The sequence below is a fragment of the Macrobrachium nipponense genome, chromosome 8 (genome assembly GCF_015104395.2).
Source record: "Macrobrachium nipponense isolate FS-2020 chromosome 8, ASM1510439v2, whole genome shotgun sequence".
NCBI lineage: Eukaryota > Metazoa > Arthropoda > Malacostraca > Decapoda > Palaemonidae > Macrobrachium > Macrobrachium nipponense.
The window spans coordinates 3890300-3916336 of record NC_087203.1 but is presented as its reverse complement, the minus strand read 5'-3'; the positions used below and the strand labels follow the sequence as shown (position 1 = coordinate 3916336).

The 26037-nt window shown below is 36.7% G+C and overlaps 1 protein-coding gene across 8 annotated transcripts in view; it reads right to left on the bottom strand.

The window, feature by feature from the left end:
- Positions 1–26037, bottom strand: part of LOC135222589 (filaggrin-like) — a 138154-nt gene that overhangs the window by 32149 nt on the left and 79968 nt on the right. For 7 of the 8 annotated variants that reach the window (XM_064260662.1, XM_064260670.1, XM_064260669.1 and 4 more), the window contains 3 exons: positions 25195–25316; positions 9872–10040; positions 9058–9251 (listed from right to left, as the gene is read on the bottom strand). In XM_064260662.1, coding sequence (XP_064116732.1) covers positions 9058–9251; positions 9872–10040; positions 25195–25316 — 485 coding nt within the window. Of the gene's footprint in view, positions 1–9057; positions 9252–9871; positions 10041–23127; positions 23236–25194; positions 25317–26037 lie in introns of those variants that run through there. The other variant, XM_064260668.1, reaches the window with a different exon arrangement.

Genomic DNA, 26037 nt, shown 5'->3' with positions numbered 1-26037 from the left:
ATATGTATATATATATATATACTGTATATATATATATATATGAATAACTTGATCACGAAGTATATAAAACGTGATGCTATGTATAAATAAAGGTTTTTTGCCACGAAGGAAAAAAATGAAAAAACGAGATGGCCAAGTACTTTCGGTCCTGTTCGGACCCTTTACTGAGGCAAACATATATAGATATATATATATATATATATATATGATATATATAGATATATAATTATATTATTATAATATATATATACATACATACACATATTATATATACACACACATATATATATATATGTGTGTTATTTGGTGAGATTTTTAGTCATGTACGTTTTGTTATAGCCCCACCACTTGTGTATTAGTAAAAGAGGATGTTTTTGACAAATAATTCGTGGCGTAATCTCAGTTTAAATTAAGGTTTAGCTGTGAGTAGTAAGTGTTCGAGAAAACATTTCCTGTATTCCTGATATTGGCTCTGACTCTCCTCTGCCGGTCTCTCGCTCTCTGGGAGGGAGGGAGTGAGGGAGGGTCAACACAAATGCGCTACTCGCCCGTCTCTTCACCCAGATATTCGAGTGTACTGGCACAATTTATTTTGGGCCTTCCATGCACACGCACACGTACACGTGTCTATGTGCGCTCATGTTGCACACATACATATATAAATCACAATCATATATGTGGCTTTACACTAATATATATATATATATATATATATATATATATATATATATATATATATATATATATATATATATATAATATATAAATATGTAATATATGCATATACGTATGTATATGTATACATATACACATACATATATACACATATATGTATGTATATGCATAAATATAGATATATACATATATAAGATATGCAAGAAGGAGTTACTGTGAGATGCTAACAAATTAATGCAATAAACCTGCGATTTTCTTCCTTCCAGCAAAGTCTCAACAACATGACTTTCACTCTCCTAGTAAATTTCTTGGGCAACATGAAGAATTCCTTTAAAATCCTAAGGAGAAAAGTGAAAGGGTTCCTCTATCTTTTAAAATAGTATTAAAAACCTACAATTATGTTCTCAGCAGAAGATGCAATGTATTTCGTGACATGGCGGCCACGTCTCGAGGGTGAACAGCCAGCCAGCAGTCACTATACTCTGTTTTTTTCCATCTGTCCATCCGCCTGTGGTGGTCGCGCATGGTAACACTGCGTTCCGGGCTTTAAATAGTTACGCTATGTCTAAATTTTAAGTAAATAAAAGGATATCTGGGTGTACATTTGCAACTGAAAAGTGTTTTCATAATTTACTGTATGCGAATTATACCGTTAATATTCGAAATAGGATATTATATAAAGCCCGGGACGCAGTGTTACCATGCGCAAACACCACAGCCTGATGGACAGATGGAAAAAAACAAGAGTATAGTCAGTCCGAAGCAGTCAGTCTCAGTCATTCAGTGATGGGGGAATCTGGCATCGGGCAGCTTCTCCCTGAATGAAGCAAATGAAGCGCAGAATATTCAAGTCGAGACGCGACCACACACCTCGGAGACCAACGAGAGGGACGCAGTCCGTCCGTCCGTCCACCCTTCCACCACCTCTGAAGAAGTCCTCCCAAACCCACTTTGAATTCGACTATCCCTAATATTATTCGGCACGAACCAACTCTATTCGGCAGAAAATCAATTCGGTTATTATTCTTGTAAATTTCCTGAAATTAGAATATCTTTCAAAAAATGACTAAGAGCATGACAGCACCACATGACTAGCATAAAGATAGACATAAGAACTGAAAAGATAAATGACGTCTAAAGTTGTTAAGAGTCAAATTACAGGAATTGTTCTAAGTTACTTAAGCTTCACGCTGGCCTTAGCTGTTCCTGCTCGGAGTACTGTAGTACTGCTCTTGTCTGGGGAAGTTAGACTCCCGTCATTTGCATTCGGGACAGGAGCGAATCCAAGAGTGTTCACGGATGAACTGCCCTACCCGTACTATATAGTACCATCCATGCAGTGAGTCTTCTTCTCCTCCTGTGCAGCCAGGTGAGCCGCCTGCCCCTCACTTTTCTATCGGTGCCACATCAGATAGTTTTCCATGAAGCTCAGTGATAGAATCACTTCCTATCAGACAGCGTAGTTACACCTGTCGGGCTATAAGCGCCTCCCATGGGGCGTAACTATCCGACTGCGTGATTCTGTGGCTTCGTTTCTCTCTACAACTGAGCATTTTTTCGTGACACTCACAACCTTAGATCACTCAAGAGCCACAGTTCCTCTTCTACTTCTTTTCTTTCTTCTCGAGCCTGGCCAATGAAGCTGCTCCTCTCATCGGCTTCTGTTTAGGAAAACGGTCGAAAAGGCGACCGGAAGAGATGCTATGGAACCCAAATTCCAAACATGGGCTCGTTGCGGTTCATCTTCGCAGAAAGACTGCTACATGGTTAGAGTAAATAAAAATAAAGTGACATGATAACCAACAAAGAAAATAATCGGCACAGTCTGCTCAGGCACTGCTTAACTAGCAAATGTAAAAGGCCATCCAGCATCGTTTTCTACAAAGACTCCCACTAGTTGTACTCTACCGTAACATAGAAGGAAATATTTTCAGGCAAACTGTCATCTGACAACGAGAGCGTCTCCTTCCTAGTCAAGGTACAATGAGCGTCTGGCTGCTAAGGTATCCTGCACTCAGCCAGGGCTCCAAATAGTCTGTAATTAAATGATCAACGTCGCAGTGGCATAGTGTCGCCTTGTTCTCAAGAAAACCGTCCTCATTAACAAACGCAAGCAAGCAAGCGCACACACGTACATACACACATCCCACAAATATATATATATATTATATATATATATATATATATATATATATATATATATATATATATCAAGCAAGAGTATGAGTAATAACAAACAAAGGCTAAATATTTCTTAGTCGATGTGGAAGCAAGATTAAAAGAGGAGGATGGAAAGAAAAGATAATTAATGGACAGTCCCCCCAACAACAACAACCCCCCCCCCCCCCCCGCCTCATGGTAATGACCAACGTTCTCATATAATTATACGTGTATTCATTAGGGCCTGTTAGAGAGAGAGAGAGAGAGAGAGAGAGAGAGAGAGAGAGAGAGAGAGGGCCGATACTGTTATTCTTTACCAGCCGTCACTCTGGAAGAAACTCCCATTTTAGTGAGAGAGACAGTGGACAAAATTTGTCACGCACTGGCGGATTTAAGGGGGAAGGGGGGGACCTGGTCACGTCCCCCCCCATGGATAGATTAATGTGTAAATCTCAAAGCTATAGTTAAATTTTGATAATGTGTACCCATTGCAAACAAGTAAAATACTGATAGAAAAACCGAGAACAAAATTACATAATTTGTTTTTTATGCATGCATTTAATGCTTATAGTTGCCACAGAAACTTCACCTGCTACTTCTTTGCGAGTTACAGGTGTTGGAAACAATATAACAATCTACAGAATTATAATCTCTCTCTCTCTCTCTCTCTCTCTCTCTCTCTCTCTCTCTCTCTCTCTCTCTCTCTCTCACACACACACCACACACACTCACATTGATAGAAACAACTTGTTGTTACACAGCCAAACCTTTCTGAGTTTTTTGATAGCATGCTTGGTATTTACAACAGTAGTAGTGCAATAGATATACTCTACTTAGATTTCCAAAAGGCCTTTGACAAAGTTCTACACAAGAAACTAATGACAAAAGTTAGCGCTTTAGGAATTGTAGGAGAAATAGCAGACTGGATCGAAGGCTGGTTAACTAATAGGAAACAGAGTCGTAATAACTGGTGAAGAATCACAATGGGCAGATGTGACAAGCGGAGTTCCTCAGGGTTATGTCCTTGGCCTGCTCTTGTTTATTATTTACATTAATGATACTGATGTAGGCTTAACTAGCAGAATAGCCAAATTTGCAGAAGACCCAAACTAGGTGTAGATGCAGCAGACCCAGATACAATGGTAAGTTTAAGAAATGATATAAGGAAAATAGGAGAGTGGTAAAAAATATGGCGAATGCCTTTTAACCTCGATAAATGTAAAGTGTTACGAATACTACATGCTGCTTGGGAATGACATAATTATTATTACCAAGGACTTAAAATCCACAAAACAATGCATAAAAGCTGAGAAGACACAGAAACTAGTGGGATACATAAAGAGGCAGTTCAAATACAGAAACAAGGAAACGCTACGCATCAATAGTTAGACCACATCTTGAATATGCTGCACAGTTTTGGTCACCAACACTAAGAAAGGACATAAATAGACTAGAAGGGGCACAAGCAGGAGACACAAAGTTAATTCCATCCATCAGGCAAATTGGTTACCAAAGACGACTAGAGAGCCTGAACATGTATGACCTAGAAAAACGACGATTACGAGGAGAACTAATATAGAGACATTCAAAATACAGAAAGGCATAACAAAAGTAGACAGTAACCCCTTCACGTTAAACGAAAACCAGACAAGAAATAATAGATGGAAACTAGAACTGAAGAGATACAGCACATCATACTATGAGAACTTCTTCACTTACAAGATATGTGACACATGGAATAAACTGCAACAAGAAGTTGTAAACAGCAGCAGTATAGAATAGTTCAAAAGAAAGCTAGACAAAATCATTAGATCACTGTGAATGAATTGTAAAACCTGCTCCTAAAGATAAGTGAGTACATGATGTCTCCACGGATCCTAATCCTTGTAACTCCTTGTAATTCAGTATAGACAATATAATATGTGCATTGATGTAAATTGTGCCTGTATATATATATATATATATATATATATCTATATAATATATACATATATATGTGTGTGTGTGTATGTATACATACATGAATATTGATGTATATGTACCGTATGTGTACACACACACACACACACACACACACACACACACACATATATATATATATATATATATATATATATATATATATATATATATATCACACAACACACACACACATCATATATATATATATATATATATATTATATATATATATATATATATATATATATATAGAATCCTACGTGGCTCCCTATGAAAGATTTCTAGATCCGCCACTGAATCTGTGTATTGTACCAGAGAACGTAATGAATTAATGCCTTCAGTAACTATGCTCAGATGGCAAAGAAGTGAGGAAATATTACAATAAAGGCACATTTGAGATGATAACGAGAATAAATAAGTTGTAAGTGAATGAAACGACCATGAAAAATAGCACTTGACAGTCGTGGTGAATCGCAAGGAATCTTTTAGAGAAGCAAACAAGAGAAAATAACTTCTTGCGCACGCGCGTGCACCCACGCGTACACCACACTCACACTCACACTCACACCATTGCGCCCACCGGTGCACGAGTCCGGAGAAGGCGCCCAAGAGGCAAGGCTGCGTGGGATCACACATTTGAATTTCTACGGATTGTTTTAGACCAGTGATTGCCACAGATTAACGTCTCTTCTAATAAATTCTGAAATAAAAGTCACAATCATACTATAGTAACTGGAATTCGTATTCATTATTCATTACAATAATGAGCTGTATTAATTTCTCTTTGTACGAGTGGGTTACGTGCTCGCCTACCGATTCGGTAGTCACCAGTTTGTTTCCTCTCTCTGCCAACGTGGAATCAGGGGAATTTATTTCTGGTGATTAGAAATTAATTTTTCGTTATAATGTGGTTCGGATCCCACAATAAGCTGTAGGTCCTGTAGCTAGGTAACTATAAGGTTCATAGCCATGTAAAAAATATCTAATCCTTCGGGCCAGCCTTAGGAGAGCTGTTAATCTGCTCAGTGGTCTGGTAAAACTAAGTTATATTTATCAGCTGTATTAGAAAATTGTTTGGACCTTAATGTTCAGATGTGTGTGCAAGACATGGCGTAATCGAGTTTTCTGTAAAGTGTTTAATCTGTATGAAACTCTCATCCACGGCCCATGAAACTTTCAGCCACAGCCCATAAAACTTTCAGCCATAGCCCATGAACTTTCAGCCACAACCCGTTGACGGGCTTTGTTGTTGGAACACATAGTGGTGGCAGATGCACGAGCATGGCTAACTATAACCTTAAATAGAATAAAAACTGCTGAGGTTAGAGAGCTGCAATTTTGTATGTTTGATGATTAGAGGCTGGATAATCAACATACCGATTTGCTGCCCTCCAGCCTCAGTAGTTTTTAAGATCTAAGTGCAGAGCGGACGGACAGACAAAAAGCCACCTCGACCGTTTTCTTTTACAGAAAACTAAAAATTCAGAACGAAATTATATTTGTCATAGGCAAGTACTATTAGAGGGCCGTTTCTCCAGCATCAAGGCGTGATCCGACCTCCAGCTTACTCGAAGCACATGCTAAAATCTACGATCAGGTAGAGCGTTGTTTCACCGATGAAAATTAAAACTATATTTTACTACAAATAATTGTTCTGTACTATTAACATGCACATTATATGTTTATTACACCTTCATTCTAATAAATAATTCATAGGTATCCTATATTAAAACAACAACAACAACAACAAAGTATTTTTTAGACTTACTCCCCGAGCAAGTGCAAATCAGTCCAGTGACAGAGGCAGTGAGACGAATGTCAGGTCCACAATGATGAAGTGACAACTCTGCGGCATAGTATAGGTTACCGAACAGAGGCGAACTTTTCAAAGGTCATTTTCAAATTGCAGTAGGAGACTTATTCACATGTGACTTTTGACTTCAGAGGTCTATAAATATAGTCTGCGACTACTTGACTCACGAATGATAAAGAAAACTTTTAAATATAGTTAGAATAATATATTCACCACTGATGTTTTGGCTGATAGTACTAGATGAGAGATCACACACTTTTAGGTCATTTCAAAAGTCTGTCGAAAATGCTTTTGCTGTAGTTTGGGTGCTGCAATAGACAAAGGAATTATGACAAACTTCCTCAAGATTTGTCTTCATTAGCGGTTAATAACCGTGATGAATAAAGTTACGAACAAAGACGTGTGAAAAGAAATTTTCGTTCAGAGATCAAGAAAAATAGTTTTCATTCGTGAAAAACATCACCCACACTGCAACACACTTCAGCGTGATTATGCGCATAATCCTTCGCTCTACAAAAGGAAGTAGTGTTTGTCACCGGAAGAGCCGCACGCTTAAACATGAGCCTTACTTCCAGTTCTGGCCGTTCTCAGTGTCAGAGTAGGAAAGAAAGAAAAAAAAACAGCTGGACTTACAATTAATGAGCAACAAATGAAGGTTTTTTAAGTCCTGCAAATATTGAAGTTTCCCCAAAAACTGTTAAGATCTTGTGTTGAAAGTTGATCTTCTTCGGGCAGGAATATGTGCCTTATCCTTGTGAAAATAATATAAACGCCGTGATCTTTTAGATACTACTGAAATTAATTTAATTCAATATGTATTCATTTTACTTTAGTAGCATAACTAGACGGTCTCAATGCTTGATAAAGATACATTACGGGGTTTGACAATCACAGTGAAATGTTATATGCTGCTGCTGATAATTGAAATCGGAAATGAAATGTGATTTTTCCGATAGTTATGTTGTCTCGAGTAATTTGGAAAGTCACTTCCATCGGGAACACTTTAATGATCATTCCCGACAACCAACCAACCAACACCAACCCACCACACACCCCTCACCCACCGGGTATGGAAGGACCTTGCCTACTTAAGCTAGATTAGTGGAGGTAGATTAATACGCATCCCTTCAGTCCTCCCCCCCAGCCCCAGTTCCTGCCCGGCCCTTAAGGACTGAGGTTAGAGTAGGTCAGGATGCTTCCCTGTTTTTATTTTCATCCGTTTCTGGCCCCCAAAATCCCTTGTTTCCCAAGAAAATTATTCCAAATTCACCAAAACCACTTGGAAAACTATCGGGAAAACAAAATGCCCATGATGCCAAACTGTTAAATTTGACCTTCATTTCTTTCTAGAATATGTTAATATCCAGTTTCAATAAGCATACCATCCTTAAAAGTAAATTATATTTTTCCTATGTATACAAACCGTAGCTTTCACAAATGGAGTATTTCCGAGCATTGTGCGCTTCAGCTATGTACCTACTGACTAAAAAGGCAAAGACTATTAAGCAGGCCCAGGACTGCTGCTCCAGCTAAATCGCATAAGTATAATGATCCAAAAGAAAAAGTCGCATCGGACTAAGAGGGATGGCAGACATGGGGCATTCCTTTATGGAAGCTGCAGTTTGTAGTACACCTAGGAAAATGGTTTACTTTTCGAATGTATAATTCAGTGAATATAGCCAACTCGATGCACTTAATTAATGTCTAGTGAAAGGAAACTGCCCAATGACAAGGATACTTTCTCTTCGAAAAGGAAGTAGCCTATTGACAGCTGACAGCGTTTTCTTTCTGAACAGGCAAACATTTCATCATGAATGCCAAGTTAAAAGGTTTTCGGGAAACAACACTCCAAGGCCAAATAAAGCATAACTGATTCTCATGATACATCCCACGAAAACAAGGAACAGATCGGTTCAATACTCAACTTCTCAGCTCCAATGCATTACAAATTAAAGAAAAAAAATGTATAACATGGGATTACTACAATTCTCTAAAACAACACTGATATAGTTAACGGTCTGAAAAAGGTAACTCATGTTATTCTTAAAAAAATGCCAAGCTGAAGTCAAATAAAAGAGAAGGGAACACTTCTGTTAAACGAGCCAAAGATCCTGATCACTGAGTTTATCAGCAGCAGTTCACTGAAACGTAGACTCATCCTCAAGACTGAATGACAGCAAGACAAAGTTCACAGCTGGCGTTATGCATTGTTTTTTCTTTTTTATTCATTATCGAGTCGCATAACAGTGGATATACCACCGTTACCCTACGCGGCCGTCTCTCTGGCTGTACAGAGCACTGAAGACCACCTACTATGTACTTTGTTCGCTACAATTGGGCCGCAATGAAGCTAAGGCCCCTGCTGGCATATAGGACTAGCTTCATCTAAGACTGACTGATCGACGAACAACAATGGCTGCATCATGGAAAGAAAAAAAGAACACTGACCTTCGTTCTCGTTTTGAGCCGTTGAGCTGCTTGGGTATTAGCAGGCGACCTGGGCATCCGAGTCGCCTTTTCTTTGCACCATTCGATGTGGCGGTCGGCGGCTTTGGGGCCGAAGTGACGTTCGCATTGCGGGCATTGCACATAGTCGGACGGGATGTTGGGTGCAGGAGGGCCATCATTTCCATCCTCGTCATCTGGAAGAGAAAGATCGATTTACTCAACTGAAAAACGCCATCAGTTTTGATCGGGCCTGCGATCGCGTGGTGAAGGGCTTGAAGACCACGCTTTCCATACTGCTCTGTTGCTTGAAACTGAAAGTGACAATCATAAAACAGGAAGATAAAAACCGATTATAAAACAGTGACAGTCAAGAAACAATGATTGCCTACAAATGAATTCACTCTGAGACAAAGCTGAACCGGGGTTTCATTTCAACCACAATCATAAATAATTGTTCATTTTTCATTTAAGCTTCATCCTTATGTACTTTACTATCTCACTCCATTTACCGCCAGTTCTAGTTCGCCGAACGGAGTACTAAATGAGATTTTTCTCTCACAACAGATCCCTGAAGCAAAGCCAGATATCAAACCGAGCATCGTGGAGCAAGAATCAGCCCTAACCAGTGATTTTCTGAATATGCACCGTTCACTAACTAAAATACGTAGTCTTCCGGACCCATGGAAATGGAATCACAATATTATAGCTGTGCTGATGATTACGACTGTGGGGAATAGTGGGATCTACTTTTAGTAACAATCTCTCTCTCTCTCTCTCTCTCTCTCTCTCTCTGTCACTGATCGTAGAAACTTACCTTCCATACCCTTGGCAGCACGTATAGCCCTGAGGAACTCTTGGTGTTTCTCGCGCCATTTGGACTTGCTTTTGGCTTGCTGCGCCTTACGCTCGGGAGACTTCCCACGGGTAGGAAGCGTCGGTGGAATGTCAAGCCCATCCACTCGCTGCCTCGTAGAATTGAAGGTCTGAGGAAGGATTCAGAAACAGCATTAGGCCTCTTTATCAAACTTGGGAGACTATTTCTTGCTTAGCTAACGAGACTTTGGTCGAGATTGGTGGCTTTACTGACACTGACAGGGCACGACCTCTAGAGTAACAGAGATAATCTGATACTTGATTCGCCGTTCCCTTATGAAGGGCTGCAATCTAAATGAAACTTTCAACTACTGGCAATTAGTAAACAAACGGCAAACCACATCAAATGTTGAAAGTGACACGACAATGGACTGTTAGAAAACTCAAACTCACGGCTCTTCATTATAGATAATTTGGAGTTATAAGCGCTCATTCAAAACTGGGTCATATATGTGTTTATAATAGCATCAAACGACACAAGAGAATCATTACAATTGGGCAAACAAAGAGTAACGAACGGTTCACTGTCATATGGTAAACGAAATAACATTTCATGCGCGAAACGTTTCATTGGTAATAAACTAGATCCCTTTTACTCATCGTATCATGGACACCTTCTGAAGCTCCTATATATATATAGGTATATATATTATTATATATATATATATATATATAAATATATATATATATATATATATATATATATATATATATAATATACATATATATATAAATATATATATATATATATATATATATATTTATATTTATTTATATATACATATATATCTATATATATTATTATTTTATATTGCTACTTTCGAAATGCATATATCTCCTCTGTGACTGTATAAAATGTTATGTAGAATTGTGCAACATTTTTTCAGATTCCTAGATAGCTTAGAGATAGGATGTTTAAAATGTGTGTTCAGATTTCGCATAACATATTGTAAAAGGATATATATAACGTAGAATGTAAAAAGAGAGAGATTTTCTTTGTCTGTTCAAAACTACGATTGTTTCCCTATTATGTCAGCACTGTGAGATTGGAGGAACTGCGAGATCCGTTTGCTTTCCTAATCTGTCAACACGTTTGATAAGCGAGCTCAAGACTTCATTTGTGTTTTGAGAATCTGTCATCATGTGTGATAAGGGCTTCTCCTTCATGTCGATCCAGTAGAGTACGTGTCTTTTTTTTTTAACAGAATCGTCTCATACGTGTATGTCTTTACCGAGAGCCACGTGCAGGTTACACATTTTGTGAGTAAAGTTGCGTAAGATTTCGAAGCTTATGGAAGCATTATTGTCTCAAAACGTTTTGTCATCTCCCCTGTCCAGTTTCCGCAAAGGAAGAGAATTCCTCTCTCTCTCTCTCTCCCTCGACATCCTTGAGATTGTATTAACGTAACGTAAATTGGTCACTCGTAACTTGAGAATTTCATATTTGATATTTCTTAGAGTTTATTTAGTGTTATTTAGTGTTTTTGTGGAATCTGAACAAACATTGTTGTTGTAACGGCGCCTGGGTTTGGTAAAGTGAAACAAGATTGCAGCAAAGAAAGAAGTTGGTATACCAAAAAGGTAAAGTGTGTTATTTTTTTATTAGTTGCAACTAATATCTAATGGTTATGATGGTTTGGTAAGAAACTAATAACTGATAGGAACAGTGGTTAACTAGTAACTAATAACAGATGGTTACGAAGGTTTGGTAAAAACTGATGGTTACAATGTTTTGAGTGAAAAGATTTCCACTTTTACACATTGCAAATTTTTGTGTTTTGTGTTTGTTTCATTTTGTGCAATTTTTCATTTTCTTGTTGAAGTGTGCCTTTTTATTTTGATACTGTCCACATTTTTCTGTATTTTCATTTACATTCACAATTATGACTAGTTATTTTATTGCTTAACATTGCACATTTAATTAAATTTAACACTTTGTGAAATTCTAATCTTCATTTACTTAGAATTCTTTTATCCAAGTTTTATTATTGTTTAAGCCACTTGTGAATTAACTTTCTAATTTTTCAATTATTGCCCTAACACTTTTGCAATTTCAATTGGAATTAATTTTCTTCTTGAATTTTGATGGTAAATTAACTTTTGATTTAATTTTACTTAATTGATTCAAAAGAAATTAATTAAAACTTTACTTTGTTTTCAAAGTAACCATAATTTTGAATTTGAATATTGTGAATTCCTTACTTTAAATTTTGAGTTTCAATAATAAATTTTTGTATTTAAAATTTTATAAGTGTTTTTATTCTAACCAGTATATTTGCATTTGATTATATTTATGTTAGGTAGAAACATAGAGTGGTAATTGATTTGCTTTCCTTCAATTTACTTGAAGTGACTTAGAACCAGGGAAGTACTTAGACTTCTGAAATCAGGGAAATACTTAGACTTTTAAAGTTGTTGATGGAGTGATGCCCTTTAATTAATTTAATTACACATGAGATTACCTCACACCTGTTTTGATGAACTTTAGTCTGATTTTCTGCAATACTGGTAAGTTGTTAAGGGATCACTGTTGCCTTTAGAGTATTCAGTCATTTAATACCTGTGATGAGGGTTCAGTAGTCTGGCTTTTTGTGAGGTAACAATAAATGAATGGTAAGCGTATAACCTGATACTTGGCACTTGGTAACAATATATATAATAATATATATATATATATAATCTATATATATATATATATATATATACATATGCATATACATATATATATATATATATATATTATATATGATAGATAATATATATATTATATATACGTATATATATATTATACTATATATATATATATATGTATATATATTATCATATATATATATCGGTAGTTATAATAAATACAATTTCCAATACCATTATATATTATTATATTATTTATGTATTATCTATTATATTATGTTAATATTATATATATACGTATGTGTATTATATATTATAATATATTGTTATATTTTATTTTATACGTATTATCTTATATTATAATATATATTTATATATTATCTATATATATATATACTATATAGAATATTGATAGGCCATCTGGGTTTCAGCTTCCGTACTGGTCAGAGACTAAAACAACCTGAATTCTCCAATATCAGCAACCACGCTTCTAATTGTAAAATTGAAATCCAAAAAGAACTTCTCCTTCTTCCTAGCTTAAACCCATTTTTATATGGGGTCGCCATTGCGAATGAGTCGTCTCCATCGATTTCTGTCCTGTGCCTCGTTCTCATTTATACCTTTCAATTCCATATCTTCCCCTACACAATCACGCCATCTCTTTCTTGGTCTTCCCTTTTTCCTTCTACTCCGCACTTCCATTTCCATCGTATGTCCTTCCAACATGACGTTCCTCCCTTCGTAAACAATGGTGATCCATTACCATCGAAGCCTTCCTTGCTGTATTTTCTTCGATATTTCAGCTACCTTTGTCGATCCTCTTATACACTCATTTCTAATCCTATCTTCCCTTGTTACTCCCGACATCCATCTCAACATTCTCATTTCTGCTACATCCATCTTCTTCTCCTCTGTTTTCCTCATACTTGCTGTTTCTGTTCCATATAACATTGCTGGTCTGACCACCGTCCTATGGAACTTTCCTTTCAATTTCAGAGGGACCTTCTTGTCACAGAGGACCCCTGATGCAGACCTCCAGTTATTCCATCCTGCCTGAATTCGGTGTCTCACCTCTTGGTCCATGCTTCCACTATCCTCTAATACGGACCCCTAAGTACTTGAACTTCTGTACTTTCTTTATTTCTTCCCACCCAATCTTATGCTACTTCCACCGTCCTCAGTAATACTAGAACACATATATTCGGTTTTTGATCTGCTTATTCTCATTCCTCTTTCCTCAGTGCTGCTCTCCACCTCTCCAACCTCCCCTCCAACTCCTCCTTCCCCTCTGAACACAACACAATGTCATCGCGTATAATATGCACCATGGCACTGCTTCTCTAACATCCCTGGTCATTACATCCATCACGATGTTGAAGATGAATGGGATAAGTGCTGACCCCTGGTGTAATCCAACTCCTATCTCAAATCCATCCGTCTCTCCAACACTACTCCTCACTCTAGTACATACCAGATGCAGGTCTCGTTGTTTTTCTCTGAATTTCTCCATTACTGCCTTATGCAAAATATTCCATCCGTTGTGCCGCTTCCCTTCATAAATCCTAACTGTTCCTTCCCTATTCTAACTTCCTCTCTCAGCCTGCTATCTATTATTCTTTCCAAAATCTTCAACGTGTGAGACATTAGTTTTATACCTCTATAACTTTACTGCATTCCTCTGGACATCACCTTTACCTGTGAATATAGGTATCATATGCTTTCCCGCCATTCTTCTGGTATCTTTTCCTGTTAGAATATTTTTACCATCAGATCATACAAGATGTCTACCCCTTCCTCTCCTAAGGCTTTCCAAACTTCGACTGGGATTAAGTCAGGTCCTGTTGCCTTCCCATTCCTCTCATTCTTTTTTAAGGCTCGTATCACTTCATCCCTAGATATCCCCATTACCATTCCCATGTTTACCAGTCCATCCTCTCTTACAAGTCTTTCATTTTCTTCATTTAGCACTTATTCGAAATACTCTTTCCATCTTTTCAGGATGTCTTCTTCCTTTTTTATGACCGTACCATTCCTATCTTTCATTTGCTTAATATGAGTGATGTCCTTTGTTCTTTTATTTCTTACTTTTGACAGTTTGAGCATCTTACTCAACCCTTCCTTGTTTTCCAGTTCATTATAAACCTCTTCATATGCTCTTGCCTTAGCTTGAGTCTACCTACCCTTTTTACTTCTTTGTTTCTTTCTCTTAATCTTTCTCTGTCCTCCTGCAGCTGTGACTCTTCAAATCTCTTCTTTGCCTCCCTTTTACCCTTCACCACTTCCCCCACCTCTTCTCCCCACCACCAGCTCTCCTTTTCCTCCCATACTATTCCAGATGTTTCCCTAGTATCTCCTTTCCATGTCTTCTGATCACTGATGCATTATGCCTCCACCATTCTCATCATCTTCAATTCCCAGATCAACCTCTCCCAGCACTCTTCTCCTGAACTCTCTCTTCTTATCATTCTCCCTCGCTAACAATTTATACCACTTGGTTTTTCTTTACCCCCTTCGTTTTCGTTTTCTTTTCTCTTTCCATCTTTAAATCCATACAAAGGAGCCTATATATATATGATATATTATATATAATATATATATTAATATATATATATATATCTATATATATTTATATTATATCTATATATATTATATATATTTATACATACAATAATATTATTATATATATATATCTAATATACTATGATTATAGATATATATATATATACATAACTCATCCATATGATATAATAAGAGAATAGATATATATATATACGTATATATATATATATTATGCTATATAATCTAATTACTATATATATATATATAATATATACGTTATATATGCTCTCTATATAGTAAGATATATAATAGTAATAATATCTAATAATAATAATTATATATATTCTAGTATATATATATATATACGATATCATATATACTATATATTCTATTATATATATATATCTATATATATTATGTACTATATCCTAATATCTATATATTAATATTAATATATATATCTCATCTATATATAGCTCTATCTATCTATAGATCTCTCGATAGATCTCTCTATTCTATCTACTATATATCTCTTATTCTATAAGAGTCTATTCCCTCTATACGTATTATATATATCTATCTATATAATCATCTATCTATTCTAATCCGATCTATCTTATATCTATATAAGTATCTATATATATCTATAGATCTATATATATATTATCTATCTCTATTATGTTATTCTTATTATATATATTAATAGCTAGATAGATCTTCTATAGATCTATCTCTCTTCTCTCTATAATATATTATATAGTATATATATATCTATATATGTATCATATTATTATATTATATGATATTATCTCATAGGAGCTTCAGAAGGTGTTCATAATACATGAGTAAAAGGGATCAAGTTTATTACCAATGAAATTCTTCGCACATGAAATCTCTGTGCATCATCAGTCTGTGAAAGAGCAGAGAGACACATAAATAACGTTCAATGATAAAACAATAAAGGAACTCACAAATATTAAAATAGTCTTAAAAATTAAAAGCAACAAAGTAAAAACATAAACAACAGGTTAACAGAGAGAGAACAACCCAAACACCAACCATCCATAATGTAGAGAGAAGATTGAAAGACAAAAATCAGTTGACGGTGACGACGTCAACTATACCAGGTATAGAGTTACTGAGGAGGTATTGCTATTGAGTGAAGGAACAAGTTTCTTAATGTCTAACGACTCGAGGGTACTTAGATGGTCAGGATTTTTTACATAATCTATTATTGTGAATTGTTCTTTTTGGATTTCAATTTTACAATTAGAAGTGTGGTTGCTGATATTGGAGAATTTAGGTTGTTTTAGTCTCTGACCAGTACGGAAGCTGAAACCCAGATGGCTACAATATCTGACCCTCATCAGCCTCCAAGTCGATCCAACGTAAGAGCCCGGACATCCAGGGCAAGTAAATTTATATATGACGTTGGATCTCATGAAGGGCTGAAGGCGGTCTTTAAGGTTAAAGAAGGAGCCAATTGTACATGGCTTACTTGATATAAGTTTGACTCTGAGAAAAGGAATCTCTTGTTCAATGATTCGTGTGAGTTTGGACGAGAATTTGAAGTCAGGCATATATGGGATAGTTGCATAAAAGTTTCTTAGGAACATCAAAATTAGGTAATGGTGGCTGAAAGAATTTGGTAAGTATCTGATTGATTATTCTAAGAATTATTTCTTGTGGGAAAGAATTGAACTTAAAAAAGCTTAACAAGAACGTGGTCTCATCATGAAAAATTTTCCAAGAAGATGAATATTTCAGGGCTGTTAACTAATGTGTGGATTGTATGAACTTTAAAAGATCGCTGACATGAGCTATAAAAATTATTAGTTAGTCCTGTAAACGTACGTTTTCTGTAAACGGACGTGGCAAATTCAGAATTGGATCTTGTTATTTTCAAATCCAGGTAAGGTAAAATCCCCTCATTTTCAACTTCTATTGTAAAATTAATATTTGGGTGAGCATTGTTAATAAAATCTAAAAACAAAGGACACTGCAAAGGGTGTTGAAATAACACAAAGGTATCTACGGTAAAGTGAGGGTTTGAAATTGAGATCACACTGGTTTAAAAATTTGGATTCTATGTCCGACATAAAAAAATTGGCAAAAACGGGGCCTAGAGGAGATCCCATGGCAACTCCATCAACCTGCGAATAGAGTCGCTTATTAAATATGAACATCGAGTCTTGCACAGCAAAATTGAGTAACTGTTTAAAAATACTTTGGTTAAAACCATGAAAGATTGTGTCATCATTAATAAAAATCTTATTCAGTATGATATTAATAGTCTCATTAAGTGGAACGTTTGTGAAAAGGGATTCCACATCCAAATTTAAATTATTGCCTAACACTTTTGAATTTCGATTAAATTAATAAATTTTCTTGAATTTTGTGATAAATTAATTTTGATTTAATTTTACTTAATTAATTCAAGAATTAATCATACTTTGCTTTGTTTTCAAGTAACAGTTAATTTCCCTGATATTGTGAATTTCACTTATAAATTTTGAGTTTAATAATAAATTTTTGTATTTAAAATTTTTATAAGTGTTTTCTTTTTCATCAGTATATAAGTGTATGATTCGTTTAGGTAGAAACATAGTGTGGTAATTGAGCTGTTTTCCTTCAATTTACTTGGGAAGTACTTAGACTTTTGAAAGCAGGGAAATACTTAGACTGTTAAAGTTGCTGATGGAGTTATGCCCTTTAATTAATTTAATTACACATGAGATTACCTCACACCTGTTTTAATGAACTTAGTTTGATTTTCTGCAATACTGGTAAGTTGTTTAAGGGATCACTGTTGCCTTTAGAGTATTCAGTTGTATTTTACCTGTGATGAAGGCTGTTGTAAGGTAACAATTAGTGATTGGTAAGTGTAGTCCAGACTTTGGCACTTCGTCACAATATATATATATATATATATATATATATATATATATATATATATATATATATATTATATATATATATATATATATATATATATATATATATAATATATATATATATATATATATAAGTATGTTTGTATATTAAAAGACAAGCATTATTTTCAGCATATTTAAGCCCTACGGTGGCTTAAATATGGTTGGTAAGTTTTAATGAAATATGAGGACGTTCATGCGGATACTGCTTGAAACCTGGCAAGACACCAAGAATGACTTTTGCAAGAAGAATAAACCTTCAGACTAAAGCTTACGTTGACCAAAAACATGCTTACCATAACTTTAGCTTTCACAAATGATAAAATCAGAATCGTTTATTGAACAAGAAGGGAATATCTGTATTAATAAGGAAGGGTAAATGGGTGTGAATAGCTCAGGAATTCTTCGGGCAGCCTGCCCATTCCCTACGACCCTTTCCTCTACTGGCCATGAGTAAACAAGGCGCTCTGATGTGCCCAAGGGCACGACGGAACTTACGAAGGAGGGGAAGGGGCATGGATGCTCAAGGTCAGACACGAGATCGCCATTCGGTTTTATCACCTCCAACTCATTCACTCGTTTACCTCTTGGAACTTGCAAGGTCGAGAGAGGAAGGAGCTTAGTTAGGTGCAAGTTGCACTGTGCGCATAACTGTCTCCTTCCAGACGCACAAGGACGGACATAAGCACGTATTCATATACTATGTATATCACTGGTTGAAAAAGAAGCGTAGATGCGCGAAACACACACACAAATGTTATATACACACACATATATACATATATGGATTGGACTGCATTGAATAAAGAATTTAGACCAAAGGCCAACCACTGGGACCTATGAGATCATTCAGCGCTGAAACGGAAATCGACACTCAAATTTAGTGGAAAGTAAGATGGAAGAAAAAGCATATGGAAGGAGGTACAGTAAAAGGAACGAAAGGGATTGCAGCTAGGGGACGAAGGCACGCTGCAAAGAACCTTAAGCAATGCGGGTATATATACATGTGTGTGGATATGTGTATGCATGCATACATACATATATATATATAGGTATAAGCCACGAATTTTTCCTTCGTGCTTATACCTTTATTTATGGATTTTTCACGTTCCAAACTTTCGTGATTCAGTATACATATATATATATATATATATATATATATATATATATATATATATACACATATATATATATATATATATGTGTATGTGTGTGTGTGTGTGTGTGTGTGTGTGTGTACGTGCACGCATAGTATATGTATACATATACCTGAAGAGGGAGGACAGCAGTCTCTGAAATATAGTATTTTTCTCCCTATATTTGGTGTTTTTATGGGCTCCTTTTATTAGATATACATATATATGTGTATATGTATATATATATATATATATATATATATATATATATATATATATATATATATTATATATGCAAATGGAGGGAAAAAAGTATATCTTAGTTTAACCAGATAGCTGAGCTGATTAAGGTCTCCTAGGGTTGCCCCGAAGGATTAGATATTTTTACGTGCCTAGGAACCAATTGGTTACTTAGCAACGGGACCTACACCTTATTTTGGGATCCGAACCATATTATATCGAGAAATGAATTTCTAATCACAGATATAAACTCGGGCTACCAAATCGGTAGGCGAGCACGAAACGCACTCGTCCAACGAAGAACTTGCAAATGGAGGAATGAAACACCGAAAATAAATCCTAATTGGTTTCGCGTCTAAAATGACCCTCAAAAAGACTGTTAGCTAGTGAAAGAAATGTACTTTATGTATGCTGGTGACGGTAACTAAGATGCACATCATGATTGTGGGATAAGTGGAAAAAGTGAGAGCAGCAGTAAACTGAGCGTCATCAGCGATCCACTTGCAAATCTTGTTACTGTTTGCAGGTGGTCTAAAAACCTTTGCTCCAAGCTAGGATACACTGCCTTCTTAAAATCTACCATATTACATTATTCTTTTGCAAAAAATAGATCAAATTAATATATCGGATTCGTCATGATATTTTCCCCTTTTTTATTGGAATGCACTATCTTTCTGGCCATGTGTAATTGATGGAATGATTGTTTTCACCAACATTAACAAAAACTGCACTGCTCACTTGTGTATAACTAACGGAATTCTTAAGTTGCTCTATTGTCCTCCGATGATTTTCCAGTTTGACAAAGAGAAAAACTGTCATAGGCCTACGTGAAATTTGGTGTCTGCATTTATTAGTTTTGCAGGGAAAGTTATCTATATTTGTTTATTTCATTTTACTGTTGCTCTTAACTGCTATGTCACCTCCAGTGTTTAAGGAGATGGAGAATATCTTTGAAGTAATTACGGTAAGGTCGCACAAGCACATGGAAGATCCAGAGTCTTAGATGGAGAAATCTCATTCAGACAATTTTTCTGCTAAGTTAGGCTTGAACAAGAAAGAGGTCTTGGAATCTCCCTGTGGAAGAAAAGTCAAAGAACAAGACAGCAGATTCCATTTGGATTAATGAACTCGCCAGTGAATATCAACCAAGTGATGAGAAAGATGCTTGCTGGAGCTAAGAAGACTCGAGCATTTTTTGTAAGACGTGTTAAAATTTTGATAACATCATAAGGCGAACACAATAAGGGATTCACAAACCTATTCCATGGAGTGAGAGAAGCAGGGCTTACTATCTGACCCGCTAAGGGCTTCATCGGAAACTGTGAAGTAGAATTCCTTGGACAAACAGTCAGTAGTAAAAGTGAGGTGAGGAATCACAACAGAGAGCATTTGATGGATTGAAACAAGCTATAGGAAATTTTGCACCTATACTACAAGTACCGACTGCAATAAAACTGTGAGTATTCCGACTGATTCGCCGAATAAAGGACTGGGCGGCATACGGCTACAAGAGTTAGCGAATGGAATATTTTCAATTGATTTTATAAGTTGGAATTTCACGAAGAACAGCAGCGACTACTGCACATTTGAAAAGGAATGCCTACCAATAGTATCTGCTGTAAAGAGAGTTCATCTGTACCTCTGTGGGTTGGACTTCGTGTTTGAGACAGACCAAAGGCCACCTGCTTACATCTCAAGAGGCAACATTGAAAATCCAACGATCCCGAGGTGGATTATAGAAACCCGGAGCTACAAGTTTCAAGAGGAGAGCACTCCAGGAAAGCTCTCGCCCTTAGTGCAGATTACCTCAAAAAACAAAACTGACGAAGAGTATTATGACATCATTTCTCTCAAGTGGTGGGGGCCCGGTGGGGGGTGGGGGTGATGCTCATACTATATAAACTGCGTAATTTTGCCATTTCTATTTCCATTTAGGGTAATTTTTTCCAGATCTCGTAGTACCCTTTTCTATGTTCGTATGCAGAGGAGATGTGTGATGTTGAAGAGTTAATAATAATTAACTCTGAAATTCTAGTCTTAATTAAAATGCGTTATTTCGAAAATATTTACAATATAATGTTGAGAACATATTTGTTTCATAAGATATTAATTTAACTCTGGTTTATAAGGACATTTAAAAGTATGTCAATTATGATTTTCTTAGAAAACTTTCAAAATATGCTTGCCCAAGATATTGCCAGAGATTTCTGGGTTGTGCTCCTTGTTTCAGAGAGCTTCCTTCACGTTCTAATCCTCTGTAGTGAGGATATTTCCCCGAACATCAAGGGAGAATTTAGGCCTGCATATTGCTATGGCACTGTAGAGACACACAAAAAGAACAACCCACTCAGACCAATCATATCACAGATCACATCCCCCACCTACAAAAGAGCCAAGACCCTGAATGACATGATCACACATAATCACATCTTACATACCCATGAAACGTTTCACGCACAAGGATCAGAAACAGAATTCATAGACATCCTGAAAACTAACCAACCACCAAAGAAAACGCATCCATAGATGTTGAAAGCCTTTTTCCTAATGTACCCGTAGAAACCACAAGAGACATAATTCTTGATCACGTGTACCTACCGCTCGCAACAAACCCCACCACAAATCCAAGAGAACACCATAAGAAGCTGCTTGAAGCGTGCACAAAAGAAGCACCATTTCCTTCCCACAAAGGAGAATTATACTGCAGAACTGATGGTGTAGCCATGGGTTCCCCCTTGGACGTTCCGTTCTCATGGCGAACACGTAGGTACATGGCTAATATAGAGGACACTGTTTTCAATTACTCAGGAGAAACCAGAAACATCTGTTGGATACATCGATGGTATTACAACAAACTTTCAGACATCTTCACAGAAAAATCTGTAGCTACATAGGTAGCACCTATAGGTACAATAAGGCTACTATAAAAAAAAAATTTTTTTTTTTTATAACATCGGACTCTGCCTGAACGGGAGAGGTGGATAAATCGGTGCCCTGAGGAGGCCTACTTATAAGTGATTGGTAATGGATCATCCACCACGTGGAGGAAGACACCCCTGGAGCTAGACAGAATACAACAGTGACTCACAAACAACGTATTTGAACGCAACATAATACAATCAGAAATGCGCAAGTTTTTGACAGACACTACAAGCAAGACAACAACATAGACCAACACGACGAGAAGACAGGACAACAGATAGCAATATACCACAAAACTTACTTTAACAACGAATGTAACATCAACAGCAACATCGTTAAGATCATTAAAAAGAATGTCAAGCCACGAGCTCCCAATACCGGCATAAACATACATACCGGTGTATTGTGAATCAAACCTGCTTGCGTCACTTGTAATGAGAAATAGCACATGCGCACCCACACCTAATGAGATGACCACTAATCTAGTTTATGGATTCACTTGCCCCGAGAAGGAATGCAGTCCTTCAGAGAAAACTACATTGCGAGAACATCTACAACTCTCAGACGAAGATGACTCGCCCACAGACACACAGGAACCATCTTCCAACACTACACAGACAAACACGACAAGAACCCATCATGACAATACTTGATAAATAACACTAGAATAAAATACAGAGGCCATTCATATCGGGACATAACAATGACAGAAGCAGTTTTTATAGCCACAAGCAACCCAAGTTTAAATACACAAACAGAAGATGATCGTTCTTTACCGTCTGCTCGAACGTGAAGAGGGATCCAAGTTCAAGGTCAACAACGCCAAATGGAGCCACGCCAGAACACCACGGCAGGAAGAAATCAATCATTTTATTAGGGATACAAGATGTACAAGCACAATGTAAAACTAATACTGTAACATAGCCTTAACATGTAATAACTTATTATGTAAATATCAGGTAAATAACTAACCACCCCATTGTAATTTGTAAACCAAACATTGTAAATGAGAAATATGGCAAACCCCCCTTCCGCACCCCCTCCCCCCCCCCCCCGTCCCCCAATCCAATCCTACCAGTAAAAATAAAGAAGAGGATGTCTGTATATATTCATTCTTGCTTGAGAAAGCCCGAGACAGGGCGAAAAGAACCGAAGCAATAAATGGAAAAAACCCCATCACGAATCAGTATACTTATCCAGGACTTTGAGGAATTATTGAGAGAAGAAGTAAGGAAATATGAACAAGTCTGCATCAAAGAAGTCAAATATATATATATATTATATATATATATATATATATATATATATATATATATATATATATATACATTACTTATTGTCTCACAACTGTTTCATAAGAGCCAGCGAGCCACACATCCTCTTATCTAGCCAAACCAAATCTGCTCTTGCCATATCAAAGCCTAACGTCAAAACATACTCGTATGTTTACCAAAAGAATAAAGCAAACCAGTTGCATCATACTATACGTCAAGTGTGGCAGAAAGGGGACCTGTAACTGTCTGAATAGTATCATATTTCAAAAGTGAGCAAGCAAAAACAATTGGCACTAATTACAGGTCTTCAGAACTAAAGAGTGCACATCAAACAACAGGATTAATTACATATGACAATATATAGAAATCATTTTTCAAAGAGATGCTTAGATGAAATTTTAACTAACAAGTACAGAGAGGTCATACGTCTCTCAGTACCAACGAGTTTCATGATTCTAAAGCAAAATCATAGTTATAAAACCCATGACATATCAGTAATAACATGGCATTAAAGAGAAGTTAGAATTAAATAGGGAAAATTGCCATATTCTCTTTCCTTCAAGAAAATGAAAACCGAAAATTTTCTTTGTGTATCTTAGTCCATATCTACCCCAGAATTTAGTCACCTCCTCCATAGGCCACTAACTGCACGTCCCTGAATAACATATTACTCAAAACCATTTGAATATCTTGTGGTTTAACAATTATACAAATAAGACGCAACACACAAGAATGCCTACAAGTGGACCATCACACACTCGTTCAGCCGTGTCCGTATTTCAGCACCGTAGGTAATACTAAATGTGAAGTACTGCAAAAAAGGCTAAACGATCACACGATCGTCAATGTATCAGAAGGATCATATTCCAAAGCCAAGGAAAGTTTCAAACGGTGATATGAGTCAGATCTAAGCAACACTCTCAGGGCCCATATTTTGTGGAAGAACACCTGATCCAGGAACAGAGGTGGCAACTATTAGTGAGAAACTTTTGAACATTGATCAACAACTTCTAAGTGCATTTCCCTCAATGTAAAGACGCCTCATTCATGAATTTCATATAGACAATTCTTATGGAAATGATTAACCTGCATTGTAAACATGCTCAAGGGAAACGAGCTTTTTACCATAAAACGGCACCTACAGTTGACCTTAATATCCATTTTTACGCGAAATAAACGCTTGCTAAGTTTGCCCTTCTCTCTATTTGGGAAGTTTCCGTCAAGTAAAAGTTTCGAAACGAGACCATCCCTTATCTGACCTGATTTTACGGATTTATGTCAAGATTCTAAACAAAACTTGGGAGGATCTCAAACCGTCATTCAGGGGTAAAATTTCGCTCTGGTTTTCATTAACTGGTGAACTCAAAGGCCACAGGCTGTTGTTCAAAGTTAGGCATTACAAATGCCAACGGCTGCTATTAGAGGCGACAGACTTGCAAAACAGCGAACAGGGTGACAAAAGGAAGAAGCGATGTTATACCAAACTTCTGCAACTCGGAATCAAGGAAAACAGCCAGGAAGAACGAGAGCTATTGATTGAGTGTGGTTTCCTATGTTTGTTTCTCTTACCTTTCTCCGCTTGGTGGAGAGCTTCTCGCAGACTTTCCTGTGCCTCTCGAGAGCTTGTGGATTGAAGGTCCTGTTGCAGATGGTGCACGGCAGGAGAGTTGGGTCGCTGTCCTCTGGATATTCTGCAATATCAAAATGGTGTTACGGAAGCGTAGAATTTCCCCTATATATATAAATCTCGATCAGATAAGCTATACATCCAAACTGTTGGATAGTTATGTACTATAATGACAAACGTCCTCTACGCCCTTCTTGACCTGGCCTAGCTGTCTTCGTTTGCAACAGCTGCAAACAGTGCTCCATTTTTTATCACTAAGTTTAATACTACTTACGTTGCCAGGAGCTTTATTTTTACAGCAACTAAAATGTGGAATAGTTTACTAAGTGCAGTTGCGGAATCTTCTGAGCTCCAGGTGTTTCAGAGAATAGGAAATTCATTCCCGTTCTCTGCTCACATCTGAATTTCACGGGTATCGGTTTTGTTTCCCAGCCCCTCATATTTATTTTTCTCCTTTTCCTATAACCTGCCTCTCTTTGCGTGTTGACTTCCCTTTCGAGCCCTCTTGGGTTTATCAAGTTTTTCAGCTTAATTAAGATTTACAGGAACAAAGAAAAGAAAGCTTCAGCATATCATCGTTGTGATCAGACACTACAGCAATAACAACGAGAAAGAAGTCTGCCAACTGCCTGCTGTTGCCAAAGTGACTCTTCACATCTTACGAGAGCCAGGGAAAGGTAGACAGCTCTAGGGAGAAATCCTTCGAGTTTTTGGCACAGCTTTCCTTTTTTACCTTTTCCATTATGAACACAACAGGACAACAACAACAATGATACCCCAAGTAA